Here is a 19,787-nt window from a genome sequence, read left to right on the forward strand (position 1 = left end):
AAAACAGAGGGGAGCATCCGATGAAGTGAGCTGTAGCTCACGAAAGCTTATGCTCTAATAAATTTGTTAGTCTCTAAAGTACCACAAGTACTCCTTTTCTTATTTCCTAGACTATTGATTTAAAAATCTTTTTCCCCCATCCCCATTTAATGTGAGTAAAGATGAAGGCTGTGCTACAGGAATACAGTTCACACTTACACAGCACCTGTGATAAGATTTACCCTGGCAAAGAACTGGAGTATTAAGCATTAGTGCTTGAATAACACCCCAGAGAGTATGTGAGGCGCTGTCAACATTACAACTAACAGTTTTGTAAACCACTTAGAAGCAATGTCACCGTAGCTGATTACAAGTTCAGTCTGTGTCAACATGACAGCTTTTCTGTCTCAATTATGTTTGTGCATTTCTCTATGTCTGTGTTACAGTGCATTCGGGGGGGGAGGGAAAGGAGAAGGAGAGAACAGAATTCTGAAGAAGATGGGGGAATTCTAGGAAATACTGTATCACCACAAAGAGCTAGAAAGACAGGCCACCAATCAAACCAGTTACACAAACATGGTTCAACGGTCCTAGCCAAACTGCAGGAGACTAAGGTCCAGTTACAGGAAAGCAAAAATGCCAGCAGAAGCAAAACTATTAACTTGTCTGTGCTATGGAGACAGACATCAATCAGGTTGAGAACCAGCCATGCCAATAATGTCTTAAAAGTTATGGTATGGAGAGGTTTAAGTTTGATCAAGTATTAGAAACATTTGGGTAAGCAAACACCTTCCCCATAAAAACATTTTGGTAAATCAAAGTGAAAACCACTCATTTTATAGTGTCTTTATTCAAACCTGAATAAATAATAATAATAAAAAAAAAAAAAACAACTTATGCCACAAGCACGCATGCTCCACCAACTTCTTTGATTTTCTCCTCTGCTTTCCTGCTGAAGAATTTTGCTTTCACAATTACAGGCTGTTTGGGCAGCTTCCCCTTGCCCAGGACTTTGTAATAACCCTAGAAAGATATAAAAGAGAGAAGTTAGCATAAACAGATTTTCAGTAAAAACTCCAGAGGTACTGCATTCAGATTCTTCTCCAATCTACACCAGTGACAGGTGTAATTTGGCTAAATCAATGGACTTTGATGCAAGTGAGAAGATGCATCTGCCAGGGAAAGATTAACTCCATTAACAGCAATAAGAATTACACAAAAAGTACAACCACTATACTTGCATTAAGATCCATTCAAATTACTACTTGACCATGACAGATAGAGAAACAAGCTGGATGAGGTGATTTTTTTTTTTTAAATTATTGAATTGATTTCTGTTGGTAAAAAAAACTTTTGAGCTTGTCACCTTGTCTCTCTAGTAGTCTGGGACCAACATGGACACAACACTGCAAACATGACTGATATCAGTTTTGCATGTTGTGACAAATATGGAATCTTTCCAGAACTCAAGCACATAAGTAGTAAACTGAAGTGTTGGAAAAAAAACAAAAAAGACAACCACAAACCCAACAACTTTTTTCTTTTAATTTCACCAAATATCTTGCATAATTAACTCCACAGTCTATGAAGAACAGAGTGCTATATGCATTTCTGCTTATAACAAAAATAGTGCAGCACAAGGTTTTACTCTTGACTTTTTGTTCAATTTATGCTAAGTTTTCCAAAGAGTCTCATTCTTCAGACTTCTGTAGTCATTTAAAAATCCAATTTTTTTTTGCATATTAGCCAGAAAAAGCATGTACTTTTTTCAGATTTTCCAGGAGATAAAGCTATGACTACCCTTCCATTGAAACTAAAGGATACGGGATTGATTGTGCATCATGATATAAGCCACAGATTGCTGAAGGTGCTGGAAAAAGTTGAACAGAGCATGAGATTCTGTGCTGCAACTTTAAGAGACTCAGCCTGGGGTGGTGGTGCTTAGTTAAAGCCATCTTTGTGTACACCCACACTCAACCAACTTGTGAAGGGATCTCTGGAAGGAAGTCTTACAGCTAGCTGTCTTCTATTGTTTTGGTCTAGGAAAAGTCCACATCCAAGCAGATCTGGGGCTTTTTGGCCTTTTCTATGCTACAAAGTTTTGTTGGCAAAAACTGCCTTTTGCTGACAAAACGGGAGCTGTAGACACTACAAAGCTACCTTTGGTGGCAAAACTCTGTTTTGCAGGCAAAATAAAACCACCTCAGTGAGAGACACAAAGCTTTTTGCAACAAAGCATTGGTACAGACCAGAGGTAGGCAAACTATGTCCTGCCCAGCCCTTGAGCTCCTGGCCGGGGAAGCTAGCCCCCAGCCCCTCCCCCTCCTATCCCGCAGCCACACCGCTGCATGGTGTGTGTGTGTGTGTGTGTGTGTGTGTGTGTGTGTGTGTGTGTGTGTGTGTGTGTGTGTGTGTGTGTGTGTGTGTGAGAGATAAGTGAGCAGGGGGTGATTGGATGGGGCGGAGGTTGGGGGGGGGAAGAGCAGGAGGGGTTGGATAGGCGGGTGGGGTTGGTCAGGGAGTTTGATGGGTCAGAGATTATGAGGGGGGCAGTCAGGGGGCGGAAGCCAGGCTGTTTGGGGAGGCACAGCCTTCCCTACAGTTTCATACCCCGACGTGGCCCTCGGGCCAAAACGTTTGCCCATCCCTGGTATACAGACTGCTGTTCATTTTGTCAACATAACTGGCTTCTATGGTATCCCACAATGCCTGCTGTGACCGCTCTGCTCATTGTTTTGATCTCTGCTGCCCTGCAGGCATGAGCCCTCCCTTTTCAAAGCTCCAGGTGCTGGAGGGAAGAGCAGTATCATTAGCGTGGAATGCTCCGGTTCTGCCCTGCACTAGGAACACAGAGGCAGACAGGCGGCTGCTGGAATGGGGGGCGCCTGTTGTGCCTTTGACATTCTCCAGCCTGGAGAGCTCAGAGTTGCTCCCGATGCCGCTCCCTCTTGCCTCAAGATAGGTCGGTCAGCCTGCTGTCTCCCCCGTCTCCCACACCACTCTCCTCTCCCCACTGACAAGCTACTAGGATGCCCCTGGAAAGATGGGACTGAGAAACCTGCACCATGTGATGCTGTACATGCCCCATGAGGCATTGCAAACTCTTCCCAAAGCACCCTGTGGCAAGTTGCATGGTGGGATAATGGATCTTAATTTGATAACTACAGTGGGATAACTACCTACAACAGCGTGTCTGCAACATGAGGAGCTAGTGTGGACAAACAATCGTGATTTTAATTAAACCCATATAACTTTTGTTGACAAAAGTGTAGTGTAGACAAGGCAATAGAGCCCCATTATGTCACTCCAACTTTTTACTTAAAAAGGAAGGATCTCAACCCAATCTCCACCAGGCTAGGACTGTCTTTTCCTGGATGTCTGTATAGAGCCTAGCACACAATGGGGCCCCAATCCCTCGATGAGATTCTAGGTATTACTGTAATATAAATTAGTAATAGATGAAGAGCAAATTGTTAATCTAGAATTATTGTCATCTCCATGAACAGACCAGGTTTCCTCCAACCCAGAAAATACTAGTCCCAAAGGATGCTGCTAAACCTAAGTCTTCCCCCAAATGACACTTTTGCCTCCCCCTGTCCTGACAGGCTGACTAATGAATGTCTCTGATTCGGTGGCTGACTGAGATATGAAACACCACAGCCAGTGAATAAAGATCAGAAATTTATCTTCGAGGACTATAGCACACCAAGACAATGAAACATGTTAGGATGTGACTCTAGTCTCGGTGCTAGTGACCAACTTTCGTGGGCCAAAACAAGCAATAAAAGTTTTTCTTCATAGAACCTTCCAATTTCCTTTTAAAAGCTGATATGCAAGCTTCTCATCACCACATACATCGCTTTTAAAAAAGAACAATGGGAGAATCTAAACTTTCAGTTAAAGAAAAACATTTTAATACTAATTCATGAAAAATAAAAAGGGCTTGTGGAAAAAAAAGAAGTAAAAAACACATATGCTAGTGGAACTGTGTCTCAGTCAGATGCTCACAAGGTCTTTCACCTGACATTTCAAACAATCTAAGAACTGTAATTTATCCATAATTTAGTTTAATTTTAAGTGATTAGAAGCAATAGATTCTGAAGATTGGATTAAATAGCACTCTTACCGAGCGTACAATATCAATGACAGGCGCTAATCCAGCCTGGTTTTTTGCATAGTTGAGTCTTGTCTGCTCACTAACAAGTGTCCACAATTTATCCAAGTTGACAGTAGGACAGAAGTTCTGGTTCTTCTTCAAATGGTAGTGTCTCATACCAACCTTCCCAAAATAACCAGGATGACTGGAGAAGAAAAATATTTGATACAGTGTAAGACCACATTCCTTTTAGTTTCTTTTGAATTGGCTGTGCTAAAAATTAATATAACCTCAGTTAAAACTATGTTATCTACTAACCGTTATCATATACATATTAAACAAACTATAGGGTACAGAAAAATTATACACAAATACAAAAGAGTTTTAAAGTTCAGATGAAAATAAGTTGCTATTTGTATATTCTTGAGCGATATTTGCATTTTCCAGATCTATAAATTCAATTAATTTCATTAATGAAATATTTATGTTTGATAGAGGAAGTCACAACTCATCTTTCTTGTGCATCATTTGGGGCCCATTCTATATTTCATAAGCACTCAGAACTCTGACTTTAGAAGAGATTTTGTTGTACAAGAAACGTGAATTCAGATCTTCTGTTACTAACCCAGTAACCAACTGACAGCTGAAAAGAGTGACAGTCAGTGAACAGAGATTAGATGTTACTTTCCGAGTACTCAAGCACAACTATGACAATGGGCAATGTCTAGACGTGACACTAGTCTCGGCAATGTATAAATACATGATTCTTACCCTCCCCAAAACACACTGCTAAAATCAGGAAATGCAAGAGCTTGAGTCATCTACTGTCATTATATAAATGACACATATTATATATATATATATATATATAGTGGAATCAAAGCTGAGCAGACTATTAGTATCTTACAAACCTAAATTAACTGTGGAAAAAAATTCTAAAAGATACAAACACACACTAGAAGCTCTGAAACAAGCCATTTTACCATATGTAACTCACTGAAAAATGAGATCCTGTTATTAGCACTTGCCTTTTAAACAAACAGATGGACAAGAGGGTTTTCATAGATTTAATAAAGGATATCAAGGACTATGAAAGAAAACAGCTAAATTTTCTTGCAAGGTTATCTGTATTGTAGCAAAATCCAATGTCTGCATACTTTTACTAATGACATGTGCTACATATGGTAGAACGAATGCCCTTGTAACTTTTAAAAAACATCTACACAAAGTGCGGAGGGGGGGAGAAGAGAGGGTTTAAAGGAAAAAGATGGTACATCTTACTATTTGTCAAAGTTAATTCTGTGGTGGTGCAAACCCCCAGCATTTCCACGGCCGCCAGGATGCTTTCTGTGTTTACCTAAAAGAAATTTTAAAAAGGTATTGTGATGCAAGAAAAACAACATGTACTACTAAATACACTACTGAACGTTACGTCATCATTTGAGTTGATTTAAAGCAAGTCACTGAGCACGAATTATACAGAGGAATATATGATTTGAACTGGTTATGTCTAACCATTAACCAGACCATTTTAGAACCTCTCTCTTATATTGCTTCATTGGCCTCCTAGATAGTGATACTGATACTTACCGGGCATGCTGTAAATCAAATGAGGTACCACACATTAAGTTCCAGGACAAGCATATTAGTAACCATTCTCCTCACTTACCAATACGGCCATGGCCGTGGCTAACGTGTCCTCTCAGCTTCCTGGTCTTCCTTAGCCTGGAAGGCTAGGAAAGCACAAAAAAACCACAGTACATATATGAATAAAAACGCAGAGCAAGCGACAAGAGTGGGAAACAAATAAGCAGAGGACGATCCAAGCCTCGTGTGTATGGCTGGCCCTTTTCTGGGGGAAAGGCCACGTCTGTCACGTGTCCAGCACTTAACACAATGGGACCCCAACCCCGACTGCGGTCTCGGCGCGCTGCCGCAACAGAACAGGCGCCTGCACACAGGAGCCCGGTTCTCCGCTGCGCACGTGGGGGGGTGGGGCCCGGGGTACAGAGTTGGAAGGGGGCCGAGTACCGCTGGGGCGGGGCAGAGCCAGAGGCGACCCCAGGCACCCGACCAATTCCCGCCGCCCCCATTCGGGCTCTCTGCGCAGGCGCGGGACGGGACCCCGCGCGCACGGGGGCTACGAGCCCGGTTCGTAGGGAAGGATCAGGAGCGCAGAGCTCGCTGGCGGCGGCCCGTTCCCCCGCACAGCTAGGGCGTGCATTGCCTGGCGGAGGCCGGGGCGGCAGCTCGGCCCAGAGGACGCGGAGGCTCCGGGTGGCAGGTGCCGGGCGGGGGAAGCCGGGCGCCTCGCGCTCCTACCCACCATCTCGACGGCCGCCGGGCAAAAAGGAAGAGTCAAAAGAATGTCGCGAGATCTCGGGGGAAGTGGTGGGAGGAGGAAAGCAGATCTCGCGAGATCTCACTGAGGAGACGGGTAAACCCCCAAGCTCCCGAGAAATGGAGCTTGGGCGCGTCCCGCTTTGGAAGGCGGGGACTGTGACGCTGGCGCCGCGGGGGGCGGGGCTTTGTTCTCTGCCGTTGGCGCCTTCCCCGCTCGGCTGTCTCGGGGGCGGGGGGAGCCCCCGACCCAGCGTGACTCGTTCCGGGGGGGGGGCTGTTTCCTTTCTGCTGCCCGCGCGAAGGAGTCTGTGACCCTGGGCAGCTGTTTTCCACAGCGGCGGCTGCTGAGTGTCCTGACTCCCGTCCGTGCCCTGGCAGGGGCTCAACGCCCCGGGGAGCCCGGCCCGGCTCCGGGGGTAGCTCTGGAGTTCTTGTGGCCGGGACTGCACTGGGTCTCCGCAAGGGTCCTGAGCCTTCCCCTGGAGGAGGGAGGACAGGGCCAGCTCCGCCTCCGCAGCCAGGTCCGTGTCTTCCGCCCCCAGGCGCTGCAGAGCCTGGCACGCGCCTTCCTCCGCTGCGTCCGGCGGCTCTTTTTTCCTCCGCCCCAGGGGTCTTGTGCGAGACCTCTCCGAGCTGCTGGTCTTCTGCCAGGGCCTTCCCAGACCTGGACCTTGTTCTCGGCGACCGGGTCCCTTGTGGCCACCCAGGGGGCGGACCTCCTTGCAAAGCCCCTGCCACACGACCCCTACCTTCATGTGCCGATGGCGGAGTCCCCCTCGGTGTGCCAAAGGCTGGTTCTGGCAGAAACCACCACCAGCGGAGACCTCCTGGCCTGGGACGGCGGGGGGGATCTCCTGACCCCCCCCCCCCCTCCGCACGTTCTCCAGGAGACGGGGGCAGCCTTGTCGCCCACCTCTCGGGTTTTCCTTGAGTGGGCACTGCAAGAGGCTGCTCCCCACTCACCCCTGGCCCTCCGGACCTTTTCATCGGGCCTCTGTCCTGCGAACCCTCCCTGCCCCCTCCCTTTGCACAGTCCAAACCAGCTGTGTGCCCTGCAGCCGCTTCACTTGTGAACCCTGCCAAGGAAGCAACTCCACACGTTTCACTTTCTCACCCTCATGTCCCACCCTGATCCCAAATGGTGGGATTATCTACCACCTGTGGAGGGTAAGGAACCCCAGTGGGCTAGCCTCTATTCCACCCTGGTCTCATGGCCCACCAGGGATATGGGTTGGGGGCTCCTCCCTGGAGCCGTGAGCTCAGGCGTGTACCTGGCACGGTTCACCCCCATTCCTGTGCCGGCCACTTTTGCGGCATGAGGGAGAACCCGGCGCACATTTACCTCAAATACGCCAGGTTGCAGCCCTATTCTGGCTCCTCCTGAACCTCCTGTTGAGGTTTTGGCTGCACTTTTCCCCACACCTGTTTGCACACCCTGTGCGTGGCTCCACCAAGTCGCGAAACCTCCTCGTCAACCTCCTCCTGGCCCTGGCCAAAATGGCCATCTTCAACACCAGGTGGAGGAGGTTAGATGAGGAGGTGCTCTGCAACTGTGGGGCCTGTTTCCGCTCCTCCCTAGTTTCGCGCATCCAGGCAGAGTTCCTCTGGGTGGCATCCACTAGCTCCCTAGACAGCTTTGAGGAGCAGTGGGCGCTGTCCGGGGTTATCTGCTCAGTGTTCCCCTCTGGATCCCTATTTCTGAACCTGTGACTTTCACTCCTGACCCATATATAATCTCTCCTCTGTTTTTTCCACCAAATGCATCCGATGAAGTGAGCTGTAACCCACAAAAGCTTATGCTCTAATAAATTTGTTAGTCTCTAAGGTGCTACAAGTACTCCTTTTCTTTTTACTCCTGACCCAGTTATTCATTAGTTGTCCCATGTATTCAGTTGGTTCCCTGGTCCAGTGGTCCCTCCTGCAAGGCTGGGGGAGGGGCCTTTAGACGTGGGCAGGCAATTCCAGTAAGGCCGCTGCTGGGTTCCTTCCCGCCAACCCCCAGAGCTCAAACATCACCAGCTTTAGAAATGCATCAATGTGGGAGGGGAGCTATGCCTCTGGGCCTGGGCCTGGGCCTGGGGTCCCCTTTCCACGCTCCCCTCTGCCGGCAGGAGGGTGGGTTGCTGTGCTTTTCCAATGCAAGTCTCCCAAGAGCACCTCACTCCAAGAGCAGGGGCTTTAAGAAAATTACCACATGCAGCAAGACTCCCTCTAGCTGGCCCAGGCGGGAGGGCGGTCTCAAAAGATGTTCGCAAAGAAATGTAACTGAAAAGAAAATGAATAACCAAGACAGTAGTTTATGTCTACAATTTAAATAGATGCTCCAGTAAATAGAGATAATTTAAGATAAAAGATGACAGGGAATTGCATGCAGCTACTAAAATGTACGTAATTGTCGAGGGAAAGTAAGAAACAGATTAGCATATTATTATTCTCACTTTCTGCTCTATTTGTCAGTCATGTTGGTTTATCCATTTCCAGATGAATACATGTAACAGCAACAAAAGTGCTTGGTCAGGGAGGAATCTTACATTAAAGATGAGTGGACAGTAGATATCTTCTTTGTGATATGTATTTATAAGGTTATCTAAGGAAGACTTGCACATTTTTGTATTATTTAAGGAATTTTCTGAAAGATTTTAGTGACAGCTCTGAAAACAGACAGATGCCACTTGTAGCCTACACACTAAAAAATCCAGTGTATTGTTTCATACAACTTCCATCCGCATGAAAAACAGGTATGATCACAGACTGATCTAAACTAAGTTATTAAGTTGAGTTTATTATGGAAATAGAGTAACTTTGTAGTTAAGATTGCAGGTAAGTTTGTTTAAAATTAGATTTAGCATCCTCTCTAAAAGGCAATGAATGTTAACTTCAGAATTGTCAATATTCTTAGCATTAGTTATTGAAATGTTTACTGTGTGATTTTTTTTTTTGAAGAACATCTGAAAAACCACCATGAATTGTTTCTCTAAATAATTTGTGTAAATGTTGTGGTGCCATTTTAAGGGGGAAAAAATTTCGGAAAAAGATTTTAGAAAGTTAGCTTTAAGAATATCGATGTTCCTTAAAAAACAGTAAATCTGGGAATGGACACCATTGGTAGCCAAAGGATGAGAACTCCCTGCGTTTCCCAGTGGCAGAAGAGCAAATACTCTGGGCCAGATTTTAAGATGCAGCAATCTGAAGAGAGTGCAGTTCAGAGGGCTAATTCTTATTTGGTGCAAACTGTCATAGCTCCAATGAATATTTTGTTTGCAAAACTGTTGTAGGTTTGTAGTCCCCTACATTAAGTTGAAGCAGTCTGAAGATAGCTGAAGGGTCCAAAGACACAGGATCTGTGGCTGTGGGGCAGCCTGATTAAACTCCTTTTCCTCCTATACTGGCAATAGGCAAAGGAGGTTGTGTAAAAGCACCCACTCTGTTGTTCCACTAGAGGATCCCCCTTGTAATAAGTCCTGGACTGGTTTTATCACTTTTAGGGTCACTGTACACTGATAGTATGGTATACACCCAAGCACCTGAGAATCAGTCCTGAAATATCTATCAAAGTGCAGCATACGTTCTATAAAAACACTAATTGGTTCTACTGTTACTTGCAGGCTAAGTTTTCTCTGATACAACAGGAAACAGTTATGAAGGGACCTTGGACTAAAATTACCAAGTGGACTGCAGTAATTGCCCGTACATCATGATCACAAGCATGTATCTTCTCCTTTGTCCAATTTCTCTGTGTGGGATCCATGAAGGTACTTAGGTGCTAAACCCCAGACATAGGCCCCTAAATCCCAGTTTTGGCTCCACTACGATTCACAAAATTCCTGCCAAGCCCTGTAAGTGCCTAAACTCACTCAGCACCTAAGTTTTTCAGGGTAAAAGTTCCATAGGCTCCTATGTTCCTGCCTCTGGACACTTTTATCTCCCTCAAGGCATCTGAATGCCTATCTCCCACCTAAGTCCTAGACCTAGAGCAATTCATGAACCAGGGGAAGACACGTTCAACCACCTAAGTCACATGTGAGGCCCGATTGGGTAGGCATGCTCAGAAGTTGCCTACTGGATTGAGTTCAATTCAAAATCCAGCCAGAGGAGGTGGTGTCCACTTTATAACTTTTAGCCCAGTTGGTAGCCCAGTTGCATGGGGTATGGGAGACACAGATTCAATTCCCCCCTCTGGCTGAGGGGGAGAAAACATTTGAAGAGGGGCTTCCCCCCGATCAGGGGAGGGCTCTAACCATTGAGCTAGGGGGTATTCTGATGTGGAGCTTCCTTGGTCCCTCCTGTTGAAGTTGATGCACTCTGGGTAAATAATGAATGGTTGGGGCAGGGGAATTAGATCTGGGCTCTCCCATATCCCAGGTGGGTACCTAAACCACTGGGCTACTGAGCGATTCTCTCTCTGGCCTAATGACTGTTTAAGTATTTGTCCACAGAGAGTCACTTGGCCAGGGAGAGAGAATGGGAATGTGTCTGTCATACAGGAGCTAGGGCACCCACCTGGGAGATGGGAGATCCTGGGTCCAGTGCTACTGTTCCGATCACTTTTTTTTATCCAGAGTGCAACAGTTTCAACAGGAGACTGAGGGAGCCTCACATCAGACTATCCCATAGCTCAGTAGTTAGAGCACCATCCTAAGCATTGTGGGAGACCCCTGTTCAAATTATCACTTTGTGATGGGAAAATTTAATCTGGATCTCCCACATCTCAGGTGCTCTAACTGGTGGGCTAAAAGTAATAAGGTGGAGACCTCTTCTTCTTTTGTGTTGAATGAAGTAGGCACCTGACTTATTCCCTCAAAAAGTGGCTGAGGCACCTAACTCCAGGCAGCTGGTTTCTGTCCATGGAACACTATCAAAGTGAGACGCCTCCTTACAGACAGGACTTTGGTGCTTACCACCAAGAGAGGGGCTTAGCACACACTCCTGGCCAGCATTTCCTATTAGCTAACTTAGGCAGGGAGCTGCCTAATGAGCTGGCTTTTGTGCATCACCTTCTTAGAGCCCTATCTCTCTCCATTCATTGTATAGGGAGCCTACGTGCCTAATCTGGCTTTGTGGATCACAATGTTGTTCCCGTGATTTTGTTGGTGCCTAACTTGAGGCACCATGAAACTGCATTGCAGTCCCCAAGACACCTTGTGGATGTCACCCTCTCCACTCCATAGCAGATATCACAGTACCCTTTTATCACATTTCATGAGAACGTACCAGTTCAGACACCAGATCTACACAGCAACCCACATTCCGTTGTCCCATGTTCATGGCAATGAAGAAACAATTAGATTTACTCAGACAAGATTAAATGCAGACAAGTACAACAGGCAAGGCTGGATATCCCTGCATATCTTTATTGTAACTCAATAAGAGGTTAAGATTTTATACATTTTTTTATTTACACTTTCTGGATTATACAAATCTCTTATGGCACTAGAACATAAGTCCCACCATCTGATCTGATTTTTCTCGTTGAAGATTTTTGCTTTCACTATTAAACGCTGTTTAAGTAATTTTCCCTTGTTCAGGACTTTGTAATGACTGACAGACAGATGGGAATGATTAACTCAATATTTTTTGTTCATGTGATGATTTGAAAGGCAGGTTTACAGAAAACATTAGGATTGTATTATTTACACATGCTACATTTTAGAACCAAGGAAGGATGTGCAATACTGCCATCATCCTCTTCAGAGTCCAATATTGACCTCACATACAGGCACCAAGCATGAAACAAGATATGCATTTGGGGGTGTATCACAACATATGGTATGCTTTAAACAATACCTACACAGATGGCAAATTAAAGTAAGATTGGTAAGCTTTCCAGCTAGATAGCTGAATCACAGATGAAGGGAGGAAGACAGCTTCAATGTGAGAGGATAAGTGCCTTATTATGATAGGGCACCCTCCTGGCATCTGAGTATTTTATGGCCATTTTTCTCTTGTGTTTGTAACAACTGTTCCCATAGTAGCCATTTCCTCCAGCCCAGGGTGCTGTATCCATGATTTTCTTAGAAGATACTTCATGTTGTTCCATAGATTCATTCGCAGGGGTTATTTATAAAAGTGCAAGAGTCAACCTCAAAAGGTCAAGAGTGTCATCTCTAATTCAGGGAACAAAGGCCCGAGGTCATGGATAAATCTTATATGGCAGTGTGATGAGATGCCCTTGCAACCACAAACAGCACAATATGAAATTGTTAGTGAAAAAGAAAATAAATTACATCAATACATCTCCAATGTATCAAAGGCACTTGGTATTTTCAGTTTTGTATACATTTCATTTTATGTACACTACATAAACTTATGTTAGAATTGAATGTGAGGGACATAATTGCTGGAAAGGAAATTACTTCACCTTCTCAATGAATAAACCCTCCATTTTATTCTATGAGGCTGGTAGCAAACCTGAACCACTGACAGGTTAGGAGTTGCGCAAGCCTCAAATCCAGTCTTGGTAAGCACAGAAATCAAGTTTTAAAAACTTAAAACTATATATAGACTGAGAATGCATTTTAGGGGGAGGAAGCATCTCTTCATTTGTATTAGCTGATAAGTTTGCAAACTTTTTCCGATTTACCCCTTTGAAACTAAGGATTTAACTGAAATAATAAATGAACAGCAATGTAGCAGACAATGGGTATATTACCAACATTGGTCAAGGATCAATTAATTTAAATAATTTTAAATTAGGAAAATTTGGGGTGACTTCACCCCTTGTGCAAAGAGCCAAGATAAGCCCAGTACATCTGTCCCACTTAAACCCTCTGCACTGCTTAGGCTATTAATTCTTAGATAATGCAAAGAAAAGGATATAGCTAACATACATCTAGTCGCTGCTGGCCTGAGCTGCACTGGTACTCAAGGCAAAGACTGGGATTTGGCATCCCCCTCTTCCACCTATCATCATTCCTTTCCACCTCCATGTCTGCATCGCTCAACCTGTTTCCTTCTCAAGACATTTAAACACAACATTACAAAAATCAACATGAAACTTTACTCGTCCAGGTACATTTAACCCATTATGTTAATAATGACAAAACTAGTATGTTGTTATCCCACCAAAAGAATAAACCTGAACACATTTTGAAAGGTGATTTTGTTGCCAGATTTAAGTTGCTAGAATGGTGAGATAGATTGTTGGGTAACATCCCGAGTTATCTAGTGTCAAGTAAGAAAATAGGTTAGAATAAATTTCATGAAATAGCAATCCTACTGAGAAAGAGAGGTGTATATTATTCATTTTGTACTTTAATTATAAGATATTCAACAAAAATCACAGTAAATTTATTCTTTCTGTATCTATTCAGACAGTAGCTGAAATGTTGGAGGGAATCCAATGAACATAAACAAACAGGTATATTTACACAGTTTATTAAAAACCATACATACATACATATATTAGGAAAGGATGTACTGTACCTAATTATTGCAGGCTGCATGTCGAAGAACTGAGATTTCCTCATATTTAGCAGTCATAGTGCAGAATGCATTAAAAAACAATTTACTGACCATAGTTCAAACCAAGTGGAAATTCTGTTGTGAACCAAGTAGCCTATTACAAAGTTACCTGTTATTTCTGTCTTTTAGAATGGATTAGTAGGAAAACAAGAGAAAATTATAAACTCTGTCACATAAAACCAGTCCCCTTGCATATAACCTCTCCCTCTCTATACCCTGGAGTTCATTCACTATTACAATATTCAGGCATCAGTGTAGTTCTCACAAACATCCTTTAAAATCAGTGGTTCTGCTGAGACAGTCAGCTGCACATAATTAGCTATTCATTTTGCACCAAGCATAACTCAATTCATACTAGAGAAAGAAGCACCTGTTATTCTCAGGAATATACAAATATTTACCACAGTTTTTCTTGCTCATTAAAAAAGAAAGCTTACAGCACATTATTTACAAATTCTGTTCAAATACATAAAGAGGAGTCATTATAAACTTTTCTTTTCTTTCTTTCTTTTTTTTTTTTTTTTTGCTGGCACATTGTCAAACAGCATTTGCAGTCACTTAAAGCTGTATTCAGTTTATTCTCCTCCCGCACCAGAATCTGAAAGGTTGTAAGTGTCTCAAGCACAGTGTCATAAATAGTCTTTGGATTGATGTGTCAGTAGAAAGGAGTTAATTCTTCTTGTGAAGGAACTTCATTTTATTTCCTACAGCAAATACAAAATGTGATCCATCAGTCACTAACATACATTGAAAAACAAAGAGAAACTGAATGTTAGTCTAAAAAGGTTTCAAAAGTGTACTGTAACCAATATATAATGAACCAACTATATAAAAAATGTAGGTATCCAACTATTAAAATTCTGGACAACCAAATCTGATAAAAGGCAAGGTCCCTTTCCAGATTTTGGGGGGGGGGGGTTGGGGGGGAATACAGTGGTTAGGTAAGGTTTCTTTTTCCAAATTAGAATGAGACTTCCTTAGCAAAGACCATAATAAAACCTACTATTATCAACGATAAGTAGATTTTTGTTGATTTTCTTTTGATAATTCCTATCATATAATTAAACTACTAGTTGAGTATCACATTTCAATCTAGGCAGAGCTGTGCTTTGTTAAGACCATTTGTTAAAAGCATTTCAGAATTTCTTTAAAAGATTTCCCTTACCAAGACCTCGCAGGAATTTGTTTACTCCACTTTGTTCAGTGTCTGGAAGCTCTTCCAAATACTGTTCAACCCTCTGTTCAAAGAGACCTGTGGGAAGTGGATAAAATAAAGCATTGTTTAGTCTTCTTTTCAAGTGAAAGGGAAAGATGCTATGGAAAAGGGGATCAAAATCTAGTAATTTGATTTGTGTTGCCAACAAAGAAAGAGAAGACTTTTGAACAGTTACTTTCAACATTCACCTCAGGAACGTATTATAGAGCAGTGATTCTCAACAAGAGGTCCAGGGCCCATGAGCTGGTTTCAGAGGGTCCATCAAGCAGGGCCAGCATTAGACTTGCTGGGGCCCAGGACAGAAAGAGGAAGCCCCACCATATGGGGCTGAAGCCCAGGGCCCCGAGCCCTGCCACCCATGGCTAACGCTGAAGCCTGAGCAACTAAGCTTTGCAGGGCCACCTGTAGCGTGGGGCCCCCAGCAACTGCTCTGGTTGCTACTACCTAATGCTGGCCCTGGCTTTTAAATGCAGAAAAACAGTTGTTGTAGCACAGGTGGACCAAGGAGTTTTTATAGCATGCTGGGGGGTTGAAAACCCCTGTTCTAGAGTCCTTTAAGAATTTGTGGCTTTTGCAATCTACATTAATTTCCTCCCCTTCCTTTGTCTTTCTTACGAGCCTTTTTGTCAGTAGTTTATTCTTAGAACACTTAACAGGACAACAATTTCCTCAAGTTCAACTTGCCATCAGTAATGTTATCAGCCACCTTAGACATTGTGTCAAAGTTTCAAAGACAGCATGAGTGGCTTTCATGATTCTCCCAGCATCCATCTTGCTGAGAAACAGAATGCCCAGGTCTTCCTTCAAACCCCAGACTCAAGCTGTCCCCGAGGCAGTACAACATGCTAACAGAGAGTTTGTGGCCCGGCTCAAGTATCAACATTTAGCATAATTGCACTCAGTTGGCTAATCTACACTCGTTGCATCCCTGGGTAAAAATAGATATTTATGCACATAACTCTCACAAAACAGTTCTGAATGTTTTCCATTTAGCCCCAATCCTAACTGGATACCAAAATTACAGTTATCATAGGGTGGGGGGAGGGGCTGGGTTATTAACTTGCACCAGCCCCTGCTCAGCCAGGGCCGCCTCCTACCTGCAGGCAGGCTTCTTGTCAGGCTGCTGCAGCTCCTGTCCCAGCCCTGGAGCAGAGGGGCAAAAGGAAGGGGGGAGGTAGAGATGATCCAGCCAGCAATCCGGGGTGGGGGAGAGGGAGAGGAGTGTGAGCAATGGGAGCGGGGGGGGGGGAAGATATGGAACAGGAGCAGGGCCTTGGGGAAAAGGCAGAGCAGGGGTGGGGCCTTGGGTGTCCAATTACCAGCAGTTAGAAAGGTGGAAACCCTAAGAAAAACATCCTAGAAAATAATCTTGGAAAGATAATGAAAACAAGAACTAGAAATGAAGGCACTCCAAATGAAGCTAGGCCCATCTCATGTTACTCACAACTTCCTGCCCTTTGTGCTTGGCTTGAAACAGTAATTCAATTTACTGCTATAAATACTATTTAACATTTTATTTTCTTCAAAGAAAGCCTACTTAAGACTGCTTTCTAAACCACAAAGATTTCTTAGGCTGCCTCCAAAACTAATACTTTTTTATGCCTAAGCTCAACCCCTAAAAAACTGGATGGGCAGTTTCAACATTTAGAATATCTACTTTGTAATTTAACAATCAGAGCAGAACTCAGTGGGTTGTATCACCCAGCAACATAGTCTTATCACTGATCCTGAACTGAGGTAGAGCCTGATCTTGCAAATCCATTTGCAGGTAAGCACAAGGACAGACTGGCAGGTTCAAAGTGACTTAGGTCATAACTTTTGAAAAACTCACAAAATAGAGGCAGAATCCAGGTGCTCCAGGCCTTCAGCTCTTGAAGTAAATGGGGTTTGAGGTTGCTCAGTGTATAGTAGCAGATCCATTTTGTTGAATTTGTCCCAAAAGGCCTGATTTTGCAATAAGATTTGTGCAAGGGGCCTCCTGTGCCTGCATGGAGCCCCAATGGGACTTTCAACAGGCACCAAGGTCTATCCCTTCAACGCTCATTGCAGGATTAAGGCTGTGGAGAGTAGTTTTCAGACACAGGGGAGTGGAAAGAAAAATAGAGCCAGTGTAATGGGGTCCAAGGATATTTGCAAGAGAAGGGCCTTGGAACATATATTAGGGGTTTCCTCCCTGGAGATTTTTAATACTTGCTATTTCGTGTGATCAGGTGGATTCCAAATGCAAAACCAGGCTATTCATAAGTATCTTTAGAGGCAGGTTATCTCCTTCTCTTCCTTCCCTCGTATTTAATTTTCCACCTCTCCTCCTTGCCCAAATTTCCCCTTTGACTCCGTCCACCCCAAATTACCCAGTCAGCTCCCACGGCCTTGTCTTCCCCATTCCAGCTCTCTTCGTTGGCTGTTCAGCCCCCAAACGCCATACCTCTCTCTGACATGAAGCTAGGAAGGCTTCTAGCTGCACAAGGCGCTTAGCAACCCTGCCTCACCTCTGGCTTCCCCCAATGTGGTGCAGCATTGCCCTGATGCAGGAGGGGAAGCCCCAGCTTGCTTCTGCGTCCTTTTGATTCCTTCCGAAGCTTTTCGGACTGCCTTCCAGGCTGGGGGAGGAGCAAGGCTCCGGCAGTTGCCAGCAGATGGCATTGCTGTGCAATACTCAGCAGCCTCAGCCCCAGACCAGGCTGGCTGCTGCACAGGCTGCTCAGTGTTCTTTATGGACCTGCACCAGAACTAGGAGCACAGTGGCTCTCTAGTCTAGCAGTCTGAGAGTTTGACTCATCAGCTAATTGCTTGTTTATCCAGTTGGACTGACACTAAAGCACTGGGACTACTCAAATTGCCTAGGGAGGTTGTGGAATCTCCATCACGGGAGGTTTTTAACAACAGGTTAGAATGGTTAGGAATGATCTAATTACACAGTCCTGCTTTGAGTGCAGGGGACTGGGCCAGATGATCTGTTGTGGTCCCTTCCCATTTACACTTCTTTAGTGCTATATGAGTGAGGGTTTGCAGGAGCAGGACCCTCACTAGGTAGACTACATTGGTCAGATTTCTTGAACTGTAAGACTCTACCCTATAGTCTAGCCCCATAGTCTTTACTCACACAAATATGTGTCTCACTCACATGAAAGGGATTATAGAACCAGGCCAAATTCTGTCCCTTAAGTCATGTCCTGCATTCCTGTTTATTTGCTGATATTTATTTTAACCAATATAACATTTTTTTCCACATTTTTACTTTGTACCTTATTTGAGACATCCAAGAACTGTTCTAGAACCATGAATGAGCTGTATCCTTTACATTATTTCATGGTGTGGAGCAGTCAACTTTTCCCTTTAATAATTTCATGTACTGAGATGGGAAGTGTCACAAGGATGAGACTCATTCCTTTAAAACCTATAATTTCATTTTAATCCAGGGCATGCAAAAGAAGAGGTACTGTGTGTCTGGCAAAGTTAGCTATAGCACTGATATTTGGCAGTATATAAATCTGTAATTGCTAAAACCATGTGAAAACATGAAAGTGTATTAATCCCTAAATACAGTCTGCATAGTAGCAAAGGGAATCACAAGCCTTACCTTTTGCCCTGCATTTTCTCAGTTCTCTGTCCTGGATAAACCCAGCAAACATTTGGGACTCCATAAAGACCTCCAGGAAGCGACGGATACTCTTGGAAGCTACAGATTTGCGGAAAGCATCCCTTTGGAAGACACGCTCTCCTTTTTCATTCTGAGTTAAGAACAGGGAATAGTGGCCAATTGTTTCCACGAAGAATCGGATGAAAACTTCTGATACTAATCCATTCAGGGTGTTACACTCTGCAAAAGAAAGCAGCAATATAACATCCAAATCATCTGAAGAACAGCAGCAGTACAAGGTCCCTGCTTGGTCACTTGCAATGGATCTAATGTTTTCACCTAATATTTCTCCCCCCAAAAGTCTAACTAGCATTATAATAATCATATCTGAAAAAAGATTTGCAACACCTAAAACCACATAAATGCCCTGCCACTCTCTTTCCCTTTCCCCATTAAAATTAACTGGATGTGGAAAGCATAAACTGTACTATAACTAAACATGCATCTGAGGAAGTGGGTTATAGCCCATGAAAGCTTATGGCCAAATACATTTGTTAGTCTCTAAGGTGCCACAAGGACTTCTTGTTGTTATAACTAAGCTTGTCAATCAATATAATAGCAGATCTTCCATATCTCAAAGTCAACAAAAATACAGTTTGCTTTACTGGGTAAATCCACATGAGACCCTCAGAAGATGCAGAATTAAAAATTAATCTTTGAGGCCTTAATCTGAAATGTGTATCTGCTGTTTGAACTTTACTTCTTCCTGGATAGTTAGCATGCTTCTGAATGATCTTGAGAGTAAAATTTTGTGCTGAGGGTAATGAACCTTTGCAAAAAATTGATTGAAAAAGATTTATTGTAGATTCAATTCTTGCATCACTTGTGAATACCTCAGAGATGTTAAAGTGGCTTTACATATTTAAAGCAAAGTTTAATAAAAATAAATATAAAATGACTTGGACTAACTGTATATTAGATTTTTTTACATCAAAGTCTCTAAGAAAGGGTTACAAAACATCTATGGGAGTGTGTACATTGTGGCATTTAAAAGATATTTTAAACAGGCAGTTAATATATTACCATGCTTTGAAAATTATACTACATGCCCT

The 19,787-nt window shown here is 43.7% G+C and overlaps 2 protein-coding genes and 2 non-coding genes across 23 annotated transcripts in view; all 4 read right to left on the bottom strand.

The window, feature by feature from the left end:
• Window positions 1-810: 810 nt before the first annotated feature.
• On the bottom strand, window positions 811-6,516 carry LOC119857823 (60S ribosomal protein L27a-like). 2 transcript variants are annotated; one of them, XM_038407267.2, is made up of 5 exons: window positions 6,402-6,516; window positions 5,745-5,808; window positions 5,357-5,432; window positions 4,106-4,280; window positions 811-1,002 (listed from the first exon to the last, which is right to left on the bottom strand). In XM_038407267.2, exons 1-5 carry the CDS (start codon window positions 6,402-6,404, stop codon window positions 874-876), a joined length of 447 nt encoding a protein of 148 aa, XP_038263195.1. In that variant the 5' UTR covers window positions 6,405-6,516; the 3' UTR covers window positions 811-873. The 2 variants fall into 2 exon arrangements, with proteins under 2 accessions (XP_038263195.1, XP_043371615.1); XM_043515680.1 differs by lacking the exon at window positions 811-1,002 and adding an exon at window positions 1,644-1,849 and having other exon boundaries at window positions 6,402-6,494.
• LOC119858136 lies at window positions 3,595-3,726 on the bottom strand. The gene has a single exon (XR_005293794.1). It is a non-coding gene; the product is annotated as a small nucleolar RNA SNORA3/SNORA45 family (small nucleolar RNA).
• LOC119858138 lies at window positions 4,688-4,822 on the bottom strand. The gene has a single exon (XR_005293796.1). It is a non-coding gene; the product is annotated as a small nucleolar RNA SNORA3/SNORA45 family (small nucleolar RNA).
• A 5,220-nt stretch (window positions 6,517-11,736) lies between the features above and the next one.
• DENND2B (DENN domain containing 2B) overlaps window positions 11,737-19,787 on the bottom strand; it is a 304,550-nt gene continuing 296,499 nt past the window's right edge. For all 19 annotated transcript variants that reach the window (XM_043515662.1, XM_043515653.1, XM_043515659.1 and 16 more), the window contains 3 exons: window positions 18,676-18,915; window positions 15,045-15,131; window positions 11,737-14,583 (listed from right to left, as the gene is read on the bottom strand). In XM_043515662.1, the coding sequence (XP_043371597.1) occupies window positions 14,549-14,583; window positions 15,045-15,131; window positions 18,676-18,915 (362 nt within the window). In that variant the 3' untranslated portion in view covers window positions 11,737-14,548. The remainder of the gene's footprint in view (window positions 14,584-15,044; window positions 15,132-18,675; window positions 18,916-19,787) is intronic.

This window comes from Dermochelys coriacea, chromosome 6 (genome assembly GCF_009764565.3).
Source record: "Dermochelys coriacea isolate rDerCor1 chromosome 6, rDerCor1.pri.v4, whole genome shotgun sequence".
Taxonomy (NCBI): Eukaryota; Metazoa; Chordata; order Testudines; family Dermochelyidae; genus Dermochelys; species Dermochelys coriacea.